Raw genomic sequence first — 15,951 nt, 5'->3', positions numbered from 1 at the left:
CTCTAGAGTAATTATGCAAATTACTAATTAATTACAACTTGACTTCTAAAATAATTAGTAATTAACCACTAGCTGCTGGAACTTTCTAACGTTATTATTTAATTGCTTGCTGAGGTGTATATAGTTAGATGTTGTTATATTATAAGACAGTCTCTACAACTTGTTTTTGTTTCTTTCCTGATCTTTTTCCTGCCTCTTTCCCTTCCCCTTACCAGGACTCGGTCGTTTCTCAACTTTAGATGCCAAGATTTATATTATTATGGATGACTTTTCGTTTTTGTAAACTGAAGTAGTTTGATCAATCTCAGTGACCATTTTATGATAAAAACTCTTGTTTATATATGCATATCTGGCATCCATTTGGGTGTATTATATGGTTCATTTGACTATTAAGGAAAGATAGCTAACAGATGTTTAATCCTAATGCGCATTTTGCAATAGTTTTTAGCAGTGGGGCCTAAAAGTGGTCCATTCTTAATAAGTACAGTAGAGCACCACTAAATAGGTAATATAATAATCTAGTACATCATGGTCTTAAGTTTAAATTTTGTAAATAACTTACCGCTTACCTTGAATAATTGTTTTTAATATTTTTTTTGTGTCAAATGATAGATTATTTTAGATTGGATGTTAAATTAGCCGCCTACAGGATTCGAACATACGTCATTATGTAAAGGCTTAACTCATTTTTACCACTATAATAAAGAGCCACTTGCATTTTTAATTATTCTTTCACATTTGGTCTTTTCTCTAATCACTTTTGTTTATAATTATGTAATTGTTGTCATGCTATTTCTCAAATGCTTTTAATTTTTAATCTAAAATAATGCATTATTGATGTTTGAATAGCTGTAATCACGGCCAAGAATCTTTTGAATTATCTTTGTCCTTTCGAGTTCATTTCTTTCCATTACTTTACTCTCTCTTTGTCTTTTACTGCAACATCAAGGCTGGCAGTAGGTGGTTTCTCAAGTCATACGCAAACATTATTATATCATAAATTTTTGTTTTTGTTGACTGAAGGAGCTTGACTTGGGTTTAGGTATTTCAATATTACCCGTTTAGAGCAACTCCACCCATGGAGCCCTCCCCCCTGACAATCAACTATTCAATCCACCATATTGAACAGTAACTGCCTTAAATGAATAGTAACTACCATTAATGAACAGTAATTGCCATTTACATCTCCACCCTTGGAACCCTCCACCTGGCAATAAGCAATTAAAATAATAGTTTTTTTTGTTTGTTTAAATAATAAAAAATTACAAAAGCTCTCTCTCTCTCTGACACAAAAAAAATAAAAAATTGCAAAGCCCTCGAGCCACAAGCCCGTCGACTCCCCACCCCACCTTCGCTCGGGCTCCCACCGTCGCTCGGCCTCCACACCGCTGGACCTCTCTCCACCGGCCCTCGGGCCCTTTGTCCTCGCATGTCGCTCGAGCAACCAGCCTCCGCTGGAGTTGCTCTTAGCTATGGTTATCAACATGGTTATTAATAAGGATCCCCAATGATACCCATCCCCAAATCCGTCCGGAAATATATAATATAATATAACATAATATAACATAACATAATTAATATAATATATACGTATATTTACAATTATTGAATTTTTTTGATCATTTGTTTTGTTTTTCTTTCATAGTGGCTGTTGTATTTGCTTCTTTAACTAATAATTTTTTTGCATTAATAAAGATGAATATAACCGTTAAGTGATAAGAATCCGTTACTCGGTGAGTATGCTATAAATAATCTCCAATGGTTAATTTGTGATTATGAATATGGTTAATTTTCATGGTTATATGAATAGATATAACATTTATGTCCTAAAAACGAACTATTGTCATCCCTAATTTAGTTTGAAGCCTACTCGAAAAGTCCGTATCTTAACACAGTATGTGCTGCATTTTGGCACATAAGCTTTGTTGTCTTTCTACGGATAGTAGAAGGTGAAAGATAGTTTTGATTTGATTGTACCTGAAAATGATTTGTTCTTTCCACTCTCCGTAAGAGCTGTCAATTCTTTTGATTTAGAGTATGAATTTTGGTTTTCTTTATGCATTCTGCATTTTGTTGTTCTTTTTATTTTATGGGTTTTAATGAAAAGTTTTATTTTATGGGATTTAATAAATAGTTTTATTAGCTTGTTTGGATCTCCTTTTTGTTGTGGTTCTTGATTTTCTTCAAGAATCTATAATTAACGAATTGTTGGTTAGTTTCGAGTTTGTGCGACTTTTCCTAAGAGAAAAGAAAATACACTGGAATTGCAATTCGATATGATTGAATGATTTATGAGACCACTAATACACCTAGTACTTCTACGTTTACTCCGGTGACCCTCAATTTCTTTATCTTCTAGGCTGCCTTTTTTTTAATCAATTTACCTATTGCAACTTAGTTTGATCCCTCTTTGTAAATTAGAACAGATTATCGTAATTTGTGTAATCACTTGTGTTTCTCGTTCACTACTTCCTCCGCTTCATTTCTCGAAAATCCTTTCTTCCAACCGGAGTCCCATGTCCAATTCACCACTCCTCTACACATTATATTTCCCTCCATCACTAGATACACTATCTGCAAGAAGCGTCTCACCAACAAGCTTGCATCACAGGATTCGAACCTACGTCATTATGTAAAGGCTTAACTCGTTTTTACCACTATAATAAAAAGCCACTTGCATTTTTAATTATTCTTTCACATTTGGTCTTTTCTCTAATCACTTTTGTTTATAATTATGTAGTTGTTGTCATGCTATTTCTCAAATGCTTTTAATTTCTAACCTAAAATAATGCATTATTGATGTTTGAATAGCTGTAATCACGGTCAAGAATCTTTTGAATTATCTTTGTCCTTTCGAGTTCATTTCTTTCCATTATTTTACTCTCTCTTTCTCTTTTACTGCAACATCAAGGCTGGCAGTAGGTGGTTTCTCAAGTCATACGCGAACATTATTATATCATAAATTTTTGTTTTTGTTGGCTGAAGGAGCTTGACTTGGGTTTAGGTATTTCAATATCACCCGTTTAGCTATGGTTATCAACATGGTTATTAATAAGGATCCCCAATGATACCCATCCCCATATCCGTCCGGAAATATATAATATAATATAACATAATATAACATAACATAATTAATATAATATATACGTATATTTACAATTATTGAAATTTTTTTATCATTTGTTTTGTTTTTCTTTCATAGTGGCTGTTGTATTTGCTTCTTTAACCAATAATTTTTTTTGCATTAACAAAGATGAATATAACCGTTAAGTGATAAGAATTCGTTACTCGGTGAGTATGCTATAGATAATCTCCAATGGTAAATTTGTGATTATGAATATGGTTAATTTTCATGGTTATATAAATAGATATAACATTTATGTCCTAAAAACGAACTATTGTCATCCCTAATTTAGTTTGAAGCCTACTCGAAAAGTCGGATACTCGTATCTTAACACAGTATGACACACCCTGATCCAGAATAAGAGAAGAATACCGTCTGTGAAGATCACTTTGGGATTTTACCTAGATTTAGTCATTTCTTAAGTGACGGTTGGAGCTATCTTCCTCAGACACCGTTTTATTTGGATTGGTACTTATCTTGGAGTGCTCGTGAGTTCCCAGAAACAAAATCGTGAAGGCGTAGTCGGGACCCAAAGTGGACAATATCGTGCTACAGTGGTGGAGCGCGCCCGGGAAGTGATCTGTCCCGGGCCGGGATGTGACACAGTATGTGCTGCATTTTGGCACATAAGCTTTGTTGTCTTTCTATCGATTTCTTCAACTCTGTCAGGAGTTACGGATAGTAGAAGGTGAAAGATAGTTTTGATTTGATTGTACCTGAAAATGATTTGTTCTTTCCACTCTCCGCAAGAGCTGTCAATTCTTTTGATTTAGAGTATGAATTTTGGTTTTCTTTATGCATTCTGCATTTTGTTGTTCTTTTTATTTTATGGGTTTTAATAAAAAGTTTTATTTTATGGGATTTAATAAATAGTTTTATTAGCTTGTTTGGATCTCCTTTTTGTTGTGGTTCTTGATTTTCTTCAAGAATCTATAATTAACGAATTGTTGGTTAGTTTCGAGTTTGTGTGACTTTTCCTAAGAGAAAAGAAAATACACTGGAATTGCAATTCGATATGATTGAATGATTTGTGAGACCACTAATACACCTAGTACTTCTACGTTTATTCCGGTGACCCTCAATTTCTTTATCTTCTAGGCTGCCTTTTTTTAATCAATTTACCTATTGCAACTTTAGTTTGATCTCTCTTTGTAAATTAGAGCAGATTATCGTAATTTGTGTAATCGCTTGTGTTCCTCGTTCACTACTTACTCCGCTTCATTTCTCGAAAACCCTTTTTTCCAACCGGAGTCCCATGTCCAATTCACCACTCCTCTACACATTATATTTCCCTCCATCACTGCATACGCTATCTGCAAGAAGCGTCTCACCAACAAGCTTGCTGTAATTTCTCAGATTCCCAATCCCGTTACACCTTCACCAACTTCTCTAGAGTAATTATGCAAATTACTAATTAATTACAACTTGACTTCTAAAATAATTAGTAATTAACCACTAGCTGCTGGAACTTTCTAACATTATTATTTAATTGCTTGCTGAGGTGTATATAGTTAGCTGTTGTTATATTATAAGACATTATACATATACTAAAACCCAACACACAAAAACACTGTTCATTAACAGTGTTCTTCCATTTTCACCCCTGCTTCTTTTTTGTTATTTCAACTTTGCCCTTTCTTATATGTCGACCCAGCTTTGCTATAGATGCTTCCCCACCGTTTCAGACTCTAAACCCCACCTTCTCGACTTTTGCTCTCCCCGTCTCCCTCCTCGCCTCTCTTCTCTGCACCAAGCACCTCGATTTAGGGCTTCACCATTTCTCTTCGAATCAAGGTCTTTATTTCTCTCCCTATTTTGTGTTCCTCATTCTATTTTCGTATTTTTATGCTAAAGTTTCCAATTGCTTGATTAAATCGTTAATTAATCTTTTTTTTTCCATGAAATATTTGGGAAATCCGTCCAGAAAAGGATCGAATCGCATTAATTGCTTGCTGTGGTGTATATTGTTAGCTGTTGTTATATTATAATACATAGTCTCTACAACTTGCGTTTGTTTCTTTCCTGATCTTTTTCCTGCCTCTTTCCCTTCCCCTAACCAGGACTCGGTCGTTTCTCAACTTTAGCTGCCAAGATTTATATTATTATGGATGACTTTTTGTTTTTGTAGACTGAAGTAGCTTAACTAGTCATTTTTGTATAAACTTCAGCCTCGTCCATTCGGCAACACAAAAACAACCATTGCCATTTTTTTTTGGTCGTGAGCTGAACTACTGCAGTGCGATAATGGTGGATACCACCATGACAGCCCACGGAGCCTCCTCTTCATCATCCTCCTCAAAACTCTGGAAGTACGACGTGTTCTTGAGCTTCAGAGGCGAAGACACACGCAAGGGCTTCACGGCCCATCTCCATGCAGCACTGAAAGAAAAGGACTACGAAGCCTTTATTGATAATGACAATCTGAAAAGAGGGGAAGAAATAAAAGAGGAACTGTTCCGGGCAATCGAAGAGTCAAGGATCTCTATTATTGTGTTCTCAAAGAGTTATGCGGATTCAAGTTGGTGTCTCGACGAGCTGGTGAAGATCATGGAGTGTAGATCCCAACTGGGGCGACATGTTTTGCCAATATTCTATCATGTTGAAGCTTCAGACATCAGGAAGCAGGAAGGTAGTTTAGCCCCAATATTTGAGAAGTACGAAGAGGATATCCGTGAAGAAAAAGATGACATAAAACGCGAACACAAGAAGAAAAAGGTGAAGCAATGGAGAGAGGCTCTTACTCAGGCTGCAAACTTGTCCGGTCAAGATCTCAAAAACATTGACAACGGGTAACCATTTATTTTATGTAGAACTAGATTTTAATTCTTAATTAAAATAAAGTTTATATTAATGTCTGGTAAAAGATTCAAAATGGAATTTAGTCCCTTGGTTCAATTTAAATGTTCATCACTTAGTAATACAGTCTTAGGTTCGATTCTCGTTAAAAACGAATTTGAACCACATTATTGCTAGCTTATTGTGAGGTTAAATCCACTCCCTCTCCTTAATGTAGTTAATATTAGGGGTGGGCACGGGACTGGTCGGGCCCAAATTCAGAGGAACTGGACCTGGCCCGTTTAAAAATGCAACAGGGCAGGCCGGGACGGGTAATGGAATTTTTGAATTTGGAACCAGACCTTACCCGACCCGTTTCAAATGGGCCGGTTCTAGCCGTGTCCACGGGCCCTTTGGAACAAATTACTGTATCTATGTATTATCTCCTTGCCGAGTGAGAACATGAACCTTTTATCCAATGAAGAAGTAGATGGAAAAATTAACTTGAACTGAATGAGATGGAAAAATTAATTTTTTGGTCAAAACATGAATTTTTTATCCAACACAATAAATAAATAAAAACTTTAATTGAATCAGATGGAAAGAAACAAACACAAATTTTGTAGTGATAGACTTTCTTTGCATCTCCACACACAATCTGCAACCCATACTTTCTTTGCTCTCTGTCCCGTCTATTGAATCTAAAACCAATACATAATCTACACACTTCTCTATGCATCTCCACCCATTTTCTTATCTACAATTGAAATGAAAACTTTATCACATCTTCACGAATAGCACAAAATCTAAATATTTAGAACTTATACCCTAGCAGCAAATCAATAACCCAAATTCCCTAAATCTAAAAAACCCTAAGTTACTTTTCCTAAATCCCTAAAATTGAATACCTTTTGTTTGAAGATTTGGTCTCAACAAGAACCGTTAGGTGGTGTCGGAGTTGAGAGAAGCTGATCAGATAAATACACTAATCATCATAGGCCTAATCAGATAAATAGTCTCTATGATGATAAGGCAATCGGAAGATAGCCCACATGATAAAAGTATATTTTACATCCTCTTTCCTCCCCTTACTCTCTCCACCGCACCCTCCTCCGCGCCACAACCCACCACCCCTTCATACCCCAACCGAAACACCTCGCCAATTTGAATTAGAAAAGGGATTGTTTGCTAGGATGATTTTGAGAAGAAGTGATGGAAATTTCAAGGGAAAAAGATGTCTCGGAAGTGAGTATCCCCAAAATTTTAATTCTAAAGCTTGGGCACAAGTTGATGCTCAGAAGCCAAGTATGCGGAATAGTGGTGGATTAGGAAGGTGATGCAAAACTTTGGATCTTATCTCGTAGAGCACAAAGCATGCTTTCTGTGTGTGTATATTCATTCATCACAACAGTACAAAACTAGCCGTTAGGCTTGAGGGAATATACAAGAACGTATGAGCTCATCCAACCGTATATTACAAAGCCCTGTGAGACCTTGCCACTTGCTCACATCTGAGCCTAAGAGAAAATGAATTAATCTTAGCCTTTGAACATTAACAACCTCTTGCCACATCAACAAACTATTAATTAAGGCTAAATAAGTCAGTTTAGACCTTAACAACTAATAATCCCTTCTAGGGTCTAAAGTGAAATCACTCCTAACTTGTTTCTCAAGCAATTGAACCTGTCATTTACCAATGGTTTGGTGAAGATATCAGCAAGCTGCTCTTCACTCTTGCAGTATTGCAAATCAGTGATCCCTTCTTGAATTGCATCCCTGATGAAATGAAACTTCTTCTTCATATGTTTCAACCTTTGATAAAAACTGGATTCTTTGACACAGCAATGGCTGAAGAACTAATAAATTATAATATATTTCGTTATAAACATTTAAGTACACAAATTCAATATAGTATAGTTCGGTACATATATTTAGGTACAAACATTTTGGCATACTAATAAATTATAATATATTTCGTTATAAACATTTAGGCACAGACATTTCGGTACAAACAAGTCAATTTAATATGTATCGGTACAATCATTTTTGTACACCTTTGTAATTTTTAATATGGAGACATTAAATAACAAAATTTTAATATGAATTTTAATAAAAGTACACTTCAAAGGTTTAAAATTAATATGTAATCTAACACCATTTTTTTTTTAAATTTCTATGTTTTTCAAGGTTTAATGCTCAAAAATCCCTTTATTTTATTGAACTTTAATTTCCTTTATTACTTGGTTAATATTGTTGTTATTTATGATCCGCCTTTCCATATTTGAAACGTTTTAATGGACACTACAAAGAAAAAGCTTTTTTTTTATTAGCACTCCACATAATATTGAATACACCCACATTAAAATTTAATATTAAATAATTTATATCCTCATATGCAATGACAATTTTGACCTCATAGGTTTAAAAAAATAAAAAATTTCTAAATATATCCCAAATCACTTTTAACGTGTATATCCTAAGATTATTTATCTTATTTAACTCTAAAAATCACTCTCACCATCCATTGTAAAACAAAACTCTAATCAATGGAACTAAAAACACGTTGATTAAAAAAATTTCTTTTTAACAAATGGAACATGAAATCGACGTTTCAAAAAAATATGAATAATGTTTTCATGTTTCTCGTGTGGTTTTCAAATTTTTTTTCGTCAATCATGAATTCTCAAATCTAAATTTTCGTTCTTTGAAAATAAGGAGAAACAACATCAAAACAACCTCATAATTTGAAGATGTGAATAGTGTAAGGTGTAAAAAATTAAAATAAATACATAATATATGTATTTGAACCTAAGATGTGAAGAGAGTGAGGTGTACGTAGAAAATGTAGCATGTATATTGAGAGTGTGGATTGTGAGGATATTATGAAAAAATATGGGTGGTAGATTAATAAATTTTTTAATTGAAAGAGAAAATATGAGGTGTATTAAGTATGTGAGGTGTATTCAACAATATGTGGGGTGTTAATAAAATAAGTCTATATTTTCTTCTGATTAATTAATTTTTGCAAATAGTAAGTCACTGCAAGTCTGCACCCCCCTTTGTATTACTTACTAGTTGAGTTTTCAGGCATGAAGCAAAGCTTATTAGGAGAATTATTTATGAGAATATTTGGGAATTGCTCCCCAACACAACCGAATTACATGTGGCCAAGCACCCAGTTGGAATCAATTCTCGCATTCAAGATATTATCAATGATCTTTCAAGTGGTAGATCAGATGATGTTCTCATGGTTGGAATTTGGGGGATGGGTGGATTGGGCAAAACAACAGCTGCCAAAGCCATTTATAACCAAATTCATCGTAACTTCCAATCCAAATGTTTCCTTGTTGACGTTCGTGACATTGCAAGCCAACATGGTTTGGTCTATTTGCAAGAAAAGTTTCTTTTTGACATCTTACAACCTCCCAAGTCTCAAAATTTTAGCAGCGTTGATGCAGGGGTCAGTGTTATAAAACAACATCTCCAACATAGAAGGGTACTTGTCATTATTGACAATGTAGATAAGTTTGACCAACTAGATGCAATTGTTGGGACTCGGGATCGGTTTGGTCCGGGAAGTAGAATTATCATTACAACAAGGAATGAGCATTTACTAAAGCAAGTGAAGGTGGACAAGGTACATGAGGCTCATAAAATGAATGATGAAGAAGCTCTTGAGCTCTTTAGTTGGCATGCTTTTGAGAATAGTTGTCCAGATGAAGGATATTATGAACTGTCAAAAAATGTAATTTCTTATTGTGGAGGTTTGCCATTGGCACTACAAGTCTTAGGCTCTTTACTAGTTGATAGAGCCTTAGAAGAATGGAAAAGCCAACTGAAGAAATTGGAAAAAATTCCTGAAGGAGAAATTCTAAAAAAACTCAGAATAAGTTTTGTGGGGCTAGATGTTATACAAAAGGCTATTTTTCTTGATATATGTTGTTTCTTTATTGGAATGGACAAGAACTATGTCACAAAAATACTAGATGGATGTGGCTTTTCTGCAAAAATAGGAATTAGTGTCTTATGTGAACGTTGCCTTGTAACTGTTGATGAAGACAAGTTGAGGATGCATGATTTGCTTCGAGATATGGGCAGAGTAATCATTTCTGAAGAATCCCCTAGTTCCCCTGAAAAATGGAGTAGATTGTGGCATCCTGAAGAAGTAACAGATGTATTGACAGACATGTCTGTAAGTATTTTTTTAAATAAATTTGTAGATTAATGCATCATACAAAGACAATCATATGCAAATTATTTTTTTAAATTATTTTTCATATGCAGATTACCCATCTTTATTACTCATTATGTAACCTTTTGTTTAACAGGGAACTGGAGAAATTCAAGGACTAATTCTAGATTGCTTCAGCTCTAACAATGCTAGTTTCAGTACAGAAGCATTTGCCAATATGAAGAAACTGAGATTGCTTCAGCTCAACTACGTAGGCCTCACTGGAGACTACAAACACCTTCCCAAAAAGTTAATATGGTTGTGCTGGCGTGGATTCCCTTTGCATTCCATACCAGATAACTTTTTAAATCAACCACAACTAGTTGTTTTAGACATGCAGGGCAGCAAACTGGTACAAGTTTGGGAGGGTTCCAAGGTACAATCAATTACACATGATGATGTTCTGTTTCTGTTTGATTTTAGATTTTCTTCTCTTTTTTTTATAACATCTTTCTTTTGCATATTAATTTCAATTTTCTTTTAATTTTGTGCAACAGTCTCTTCAGAAGTTGAAAATCATTATTCTCAGTCATTCCCTTCACTTAAAAAAATCACCGGACTTTTCACAACTCCCAGATCTTGAAGAGTTAATATTGGAAGGGTGTGAGTGGTTGTCCGAGATTCACCCATCCATTGGTCATCTTAAAAGACTTTCTTTGGTGAACCTTAAAGGATGCTGCATGCTTATTTCTCTTCCTGGGGATTTCTACAAGTCAAAATCTGTTGAGACTCTTTGTCTTAATGGGTGTTCAAAATTCACAGAATTGCATGAGAATTTAGGGGAGATGATCTCATTGAGAATACTTGAAGCAGATTTAACAGGCATAAGACAAGTACCACCTTCCACGGTAAGATTGAAGAAACTCACTCGTTTATCGGTAAGGTTAGGATCGAAGAGTCTCAATCATTTATCTCAAAGGTCAAGATTGAAGAATCTCGCTCGTTTATCTCGAATGAATATGCAAGTGCAACCGTTGGGGTTGCCTCTTCATTTGCCCCATTCGTTACATGGCTTACACTCTTTAAGAGAATTAGATCTCTCATTTTGCGAATTAGCCGATAACGAAATGCCTGAGGATCTTGGGAGTTTAAATTCTTTACAAAAATTGGATCTTCAAGGGAATAAATTTCACACCCTTCCCGATCTCAGCGGTCTTTCAAAGCTTGAAACTCTACGGTTAAGTGGATGCAGATATCTTCATAGAATGCTTGGTTTACCAACAAATTTGAAATTTCTGTATGCGTTTCATTGCTCTGCATTGGAAACAATGCCCAATTTTTCGAAAATGTCAAATATGAGAGAACTGCATTTAAGTGATTCTCCGAAACTCACTGAGGTTCCAGGGTTGGATAAGTCATTAAACTCCATGACATGGATTGATATGCAAAGTTGCACCAATCTCACTGCTGATTTCAGGAAGAACATCCTACAGGTAGGTATCGCTCTCTCTCTCTCTCTCTCATTTCCTTCCTATCGTGCGCATGCACACACAAACGCACATGTACATGTATATATATATATATATATATATATGACACTTGCATTGTATATATAGGGATGGACTTCTTGCGGATTTGGTGGCATTTTCCTCCATGGGAATTATCTTCCTAATTGGTTTATGTTTGTCAACAATGGCAATAAAGTCAGTTTTGATATTCGCCAAAGTGACAATGATCATAATTTTGAAGGGATAACTTTGTTCTGCTATAACCGCTCAGGCAATAGAGTTCATCCTCCTCTTCCTCTTGCCATTACTATTATAAATAATACCAAGCGTACTAAGTTACGGGTCTGCATGGGCAATAAAGATTGGGAGGAGCTAATATATGACGACAATTATCTTTGGCAGGGACAATTATCGAACAATAAGCTCAATTTGCAAGTCGGGGATAAAGTTGAAGTTGATATAATTTTTCCAGAATTTGATTTTTCTACGATATTGCAGAAAACGGGGGTTAATCTAGTATGGGACAAACATATGAAGGAAAATATGCATGATTTGGACAAAGCTGGTTATACTTTTGAAACAAATGCAAGTAGTGAATCTTCCGAGCCCGAAGAGCGACCTCAAGCTCAACTCTCCATCCCTGGTCTGCAAGCAACTCCAACTAAGAAAAAGACAAGGGTACAGGCTTCCAAAGCCTCTCAATCTTCGAGGTCTTCTGTTGCTCATGCTCCTGAGGCGGGTAGGAAAAAACAAAGGGCTTCTAGTAAGTTGTCCTTTTCCTATTTAGTTTCAGTCTTTCTCAGTAGACTAACCACTCCTTTTTCTTTGAAATCAGGACCTCAAGCTACCAAGAAGCCCACAGTTGTCTCAAGAGAGGAGCCATTGGGAGCAAAGTTATATAAAAAAGACAAGCCCGTTATTGATGCTACCCTCAAGGAATTGGAGGTATAGTTTCAAAGATCATTTCTTCTTCAGATTTCTCTCTCTCAATATCTGCACTATCTCCTCACTTGCTTTCTCCTCTTTATATATATATATATATATATATATATATAGGACATTAGAGGTGAGGGGTCCATTAAGCCCAAGGCTTCTTCTCCTTCTGCCCGACCAAAGCATGTTTCCCCCTCTCGGGCTAAGCCTTCAAAGGTATATCTCTTTTTCATTCCTTAAACTTGTATCTTCACCAATTTCAGAGCTTTAACACTTTTACTTTTTGTAGGCCAAGGTTGGAGAGCTCGCTTCTCAAGTCGGGCAAGGTTCTTCTTCTATTCCTTCAACCTCTCCTTCTTTGGTGGTGGCTCCTACTTCTCAATTTGACCCGTCAAGTGGGGAGATGCTGCACTTTGTGGAAGACAACAGTAATTCGGTGAGTGTTTTGTCTTGACATTATGTGTTTAAAGCCTTATCTTTCTTTTATACTTATCCCATTTTCTTTCTTTAGTCCTTCCCAGGGCATGAGTCACAGCAACTAGCTGCAACAGCCTTCGGGGAGCCTATAGTCCTTGATATCCCAGTGGTCTCAGAAGTGACTAGCCCACAGGCTGCTGAGGCTGTTTCTACTGATACAGTCGTGGCATCAAAAGTGCCTATCTCCCAACCTCAGGTATACTATTACTTAAGCTTTTTTATTTTCTATTTTCCTCAAACCACATTACTGACACTTGTCTTTTTTTTTTTTTTTTTTTTTGACCTTTGTAGGCTTCTGTTGAAGGTTCGGGCAACACCCCCCAACTTGCAAGTGTGAATGATCCCTCTCAGCATCCAAGTGTCACAACTCATCCTCCTTCTTCCAAGGCTTCAGGTTCTACTCAGGTATATCAATTTTCCTTTTCTCGCCTTCCTGTTGTATGCTCTGATTTGTAATCTTTCTTCTTAATTTGTTTTCCTTGGTTTCCAACAGGGCTCTGAAGAGGGCTCGGGCAGATCTGCCCCACCCTTGATACTTAAATCTGATCTTCCACAACCTCTTTTAGCTTCTGGGGTCATAGGGATTCATATCCCTAGGCCTAAGAATAAAACCAAGACCACCACTGCTCCTACATCTTGGGCTCCTTCATCCATTGAGACCTCCTCCATTGATGCACCCTCTGAAGGAGCAGGAGCACTACCATTTTCCTCTGTACCTATCTCTACAACATCTTTGCCTGAGCTTTTTAAAGAGTTCGAGCTTCTTAAGACAAAGTTGAGATCTTCAAGGCATCCCTCTGAGTCTTCAGGCCTTCAAGATCAACGCCGAGTCTTCCAAGAGTGGTCTATGAGGGATTTCTCAGCATCCTTTAACCTCAAGGCTCTCCACGACGTGGAGAAGGCTATTATTGATTTGTTCAAGGCTAATCAGCTATCCAAAGCTCAATATGAATCATTCCTCTCTTATTTTGAGAACTTGAGGGCTTTGAGGGATCAACATCAGAGGGCAGAGAGGCAAGCCAATCAAGTGAGGTGCTTTAAGGAGAAACAATCTAGTACTTCAACTCATATTCAACAGCTGGTAGATGAAGGTTCAGCAACGAAGGAGAGGATCAATGTGGTAACTTCTGAGATCCAGAAGTTAGAAGAGCAACTTGTTGTACTGAAGTCTAAACAGGTGACTCTCCTTGGCAAACTTCAACAACAAATTGAAGAAGTGAAGAAGGCAAATCTGGAACTGGAAGATGCTGAGTCTCAACTTGTTAATAGCAGCACTGTTTTGGCCGAGCCTACCAGAATTTTTACAATTATGCAAACTTACCACTCCAGAATAATTACTTTGGGTGAAGATGTAAATCTGTTAGGCTAGGGCCATTGTAACTTCCTTTTTGTGAAATAAAAGTATTCTTCATCTTTACTTATTTCACTTCTTGCTTTACATTGAAGTCTTACTGCACCATCTAACTTTAATTTTCCTTGAGATAACTAACCCTTCTCAATATAACAATTTCTAACATCCCACAGAGTTTAATGGTATTTCTTTAGAAACTTAGCATTAACTGTATGTCTTTGCAAGTTTCCTTCCAAATCTGCCAAGTAATATCCTCATTTATCCAGTGCTTGGTGAATAATAAAATGAGCTTCCCAAGTAGGACTCCATTTCCTAAAGCATCTCACTTGAGCTCCTAAGGGCAAAACTGCTTTCCAAACTAATTCTCCTTCCTTGAAGTTTTTCAACTTCAGCTTCTTATTGTATGCTCGGGCAACAGCTCTCTTCTCTTCCTGAATTTTATTTAGAGCTTCAATTTGGGCTACATCTAGGTTTTCAACTCCTTGACACTTAGCCTAAATGTATTCTTCATTATGCAGCCCAAACTGATTTTGAATTATAATAGAACTGACATTAATCTCCATGGGGAGTACAACATCCTGCCTGAAGGTTAAGATATAATGAGTAGTTCCAGTTTCTGCCCTCTTGGAGGTTCTGTAAACTGATGCGAAAATTAACTTAACACACAAATTAAACCCTCTTGTATCAATTGTAGTAAAGAATGTAAGTAGGGATCGTTCTGGACCGGGGATTAGGAGGGCTTGCTAATAACCTCTAAATTGACTTTAAAACATATAAACAAAGTTAAAAACATTAAACTAGACTCAAAGAACTCAAAACAACTAATTAGATTCAAACTAGACACTAAGAATGACTTTGGACGAAAATTGATTTTATCTTGAGTTAAAACACTTAAAAACACAATCTAAAACAAGTACTAACTAATAGACACTCTAAAGTAAAGGGGGATTTGGTTTTGGATGAATTTAAGTAAAAACAAGTAACTAAAGACTTAAAACAAATTTTGGATGAATTTGGTGATTTGAATGGATGATGAGCTAGCTAGAAAGTCTTTCTCCACACATAACACACTTGCATATAAAACGATTTCCAGTTGCTTTTCAATAAACCATGAACCTCAACACCCCAGATTAATTAGGTACGATTAAATTAATCCTCAGATTTTCCTAATTTCATTGAATTGGATTATTGCATACAACAACCCAAAGCATTCCCCACAAGTTCCCTACATGAATTGCATAATAGAGATACAAGCAAGAATCATTAAGTTCTATGAAAATCATAAACATTGACGAAACACTTGTAACTATGAATTGCATGAAACTTATGCCAAGAATTTACTTAACACGGTTGTGACGAACAACCTTTACTACTTGTGAATATAAGTTCATAACGATTAGGTGAAACTCCCTTATATCCTAGCATCATATTTATGCATGGAAATTAAGCGTGCACTCTCAACCAACATACACAAATCAGTTTTAATTCAAATGGATAAGTAAATTGAATTCACAACTTATGAATCACAACTGAAAGTAATCAAATCATATTGCAAGCATGAACATGGTTTCAAATTCCCCCTAGCTAAGGGGGGTTTTAATTCCTCATACTT

At 36.0% G+C, this 15,951-nt stretch overlaps 1 protein-coding gene across 5 annotated transcripts; it reads left to right on the top strand.

The window, feature by feature from the left end:
• Positions 1-4,751: 4,751 nt before the first annotated feature.
• Positions 4,752-14,409, top strand: LOC126583583 (disease resistance protein RUN1-like). Of its 5 annotated transcripts, none has more exons than XM_050248016.1 (12): positions 4,752-4,918; positions 5,293-5,913; positions 8,987-10,091; positions 10,228-10,506; positions 10,628-11,563; positions 12,077-12,317; positions 12,414-12,523; positions 12,635-12,727; positions 12,801-12,947; positions 13,023-13,184; positions 13,280-13,393; positions 13,482-14,409. In XM_050248016.1, the coding sequence occupies exons 1-12, from the start codon at positions 4,767-4,769 to the stop codon at positions 14,355-14,357; spliced, it is 4,836 nt and encodes a 1,611-aa protein (XP_050103973.1). In that variant the 5' UTR covers positions 4,752-4,766; the 3' UTR covers positions 14,358-14,409. The 5 variants fall into 5 exon arrangements, 4 of the variants coding, with proteins under 4 accessions (XP_050103973.1, XP_050103972.1, XP_050103971.1 ...); XM_050248015.1 differs by having other exon boundaries at positions 11,981-12,317; XM_050248014.1 differs by having other exon boundaries at positions 11,687-12,317.
• Positions 14,410-15,951: the final 1,542 nt, after the last annotated feature.

Source organism: Malus sylvestris, chromosome 9 (genome assembly GCF_916048215.2).
Source record: "Malus sylvestris chromosome 9, drMalSylv7.2, whole genome shotgun sequence".
Lineage (NCBI taxonomy): Eukaryota > Viridiplantae > Streptophyta > Magnoliopsida > Rosales > Rosaceae > Malus > Malus sylvestris.
Note: the sequence above shows the minus strand (reverse complement) of the source record. Positions and strands in the feature narration are given on the sequence as shown.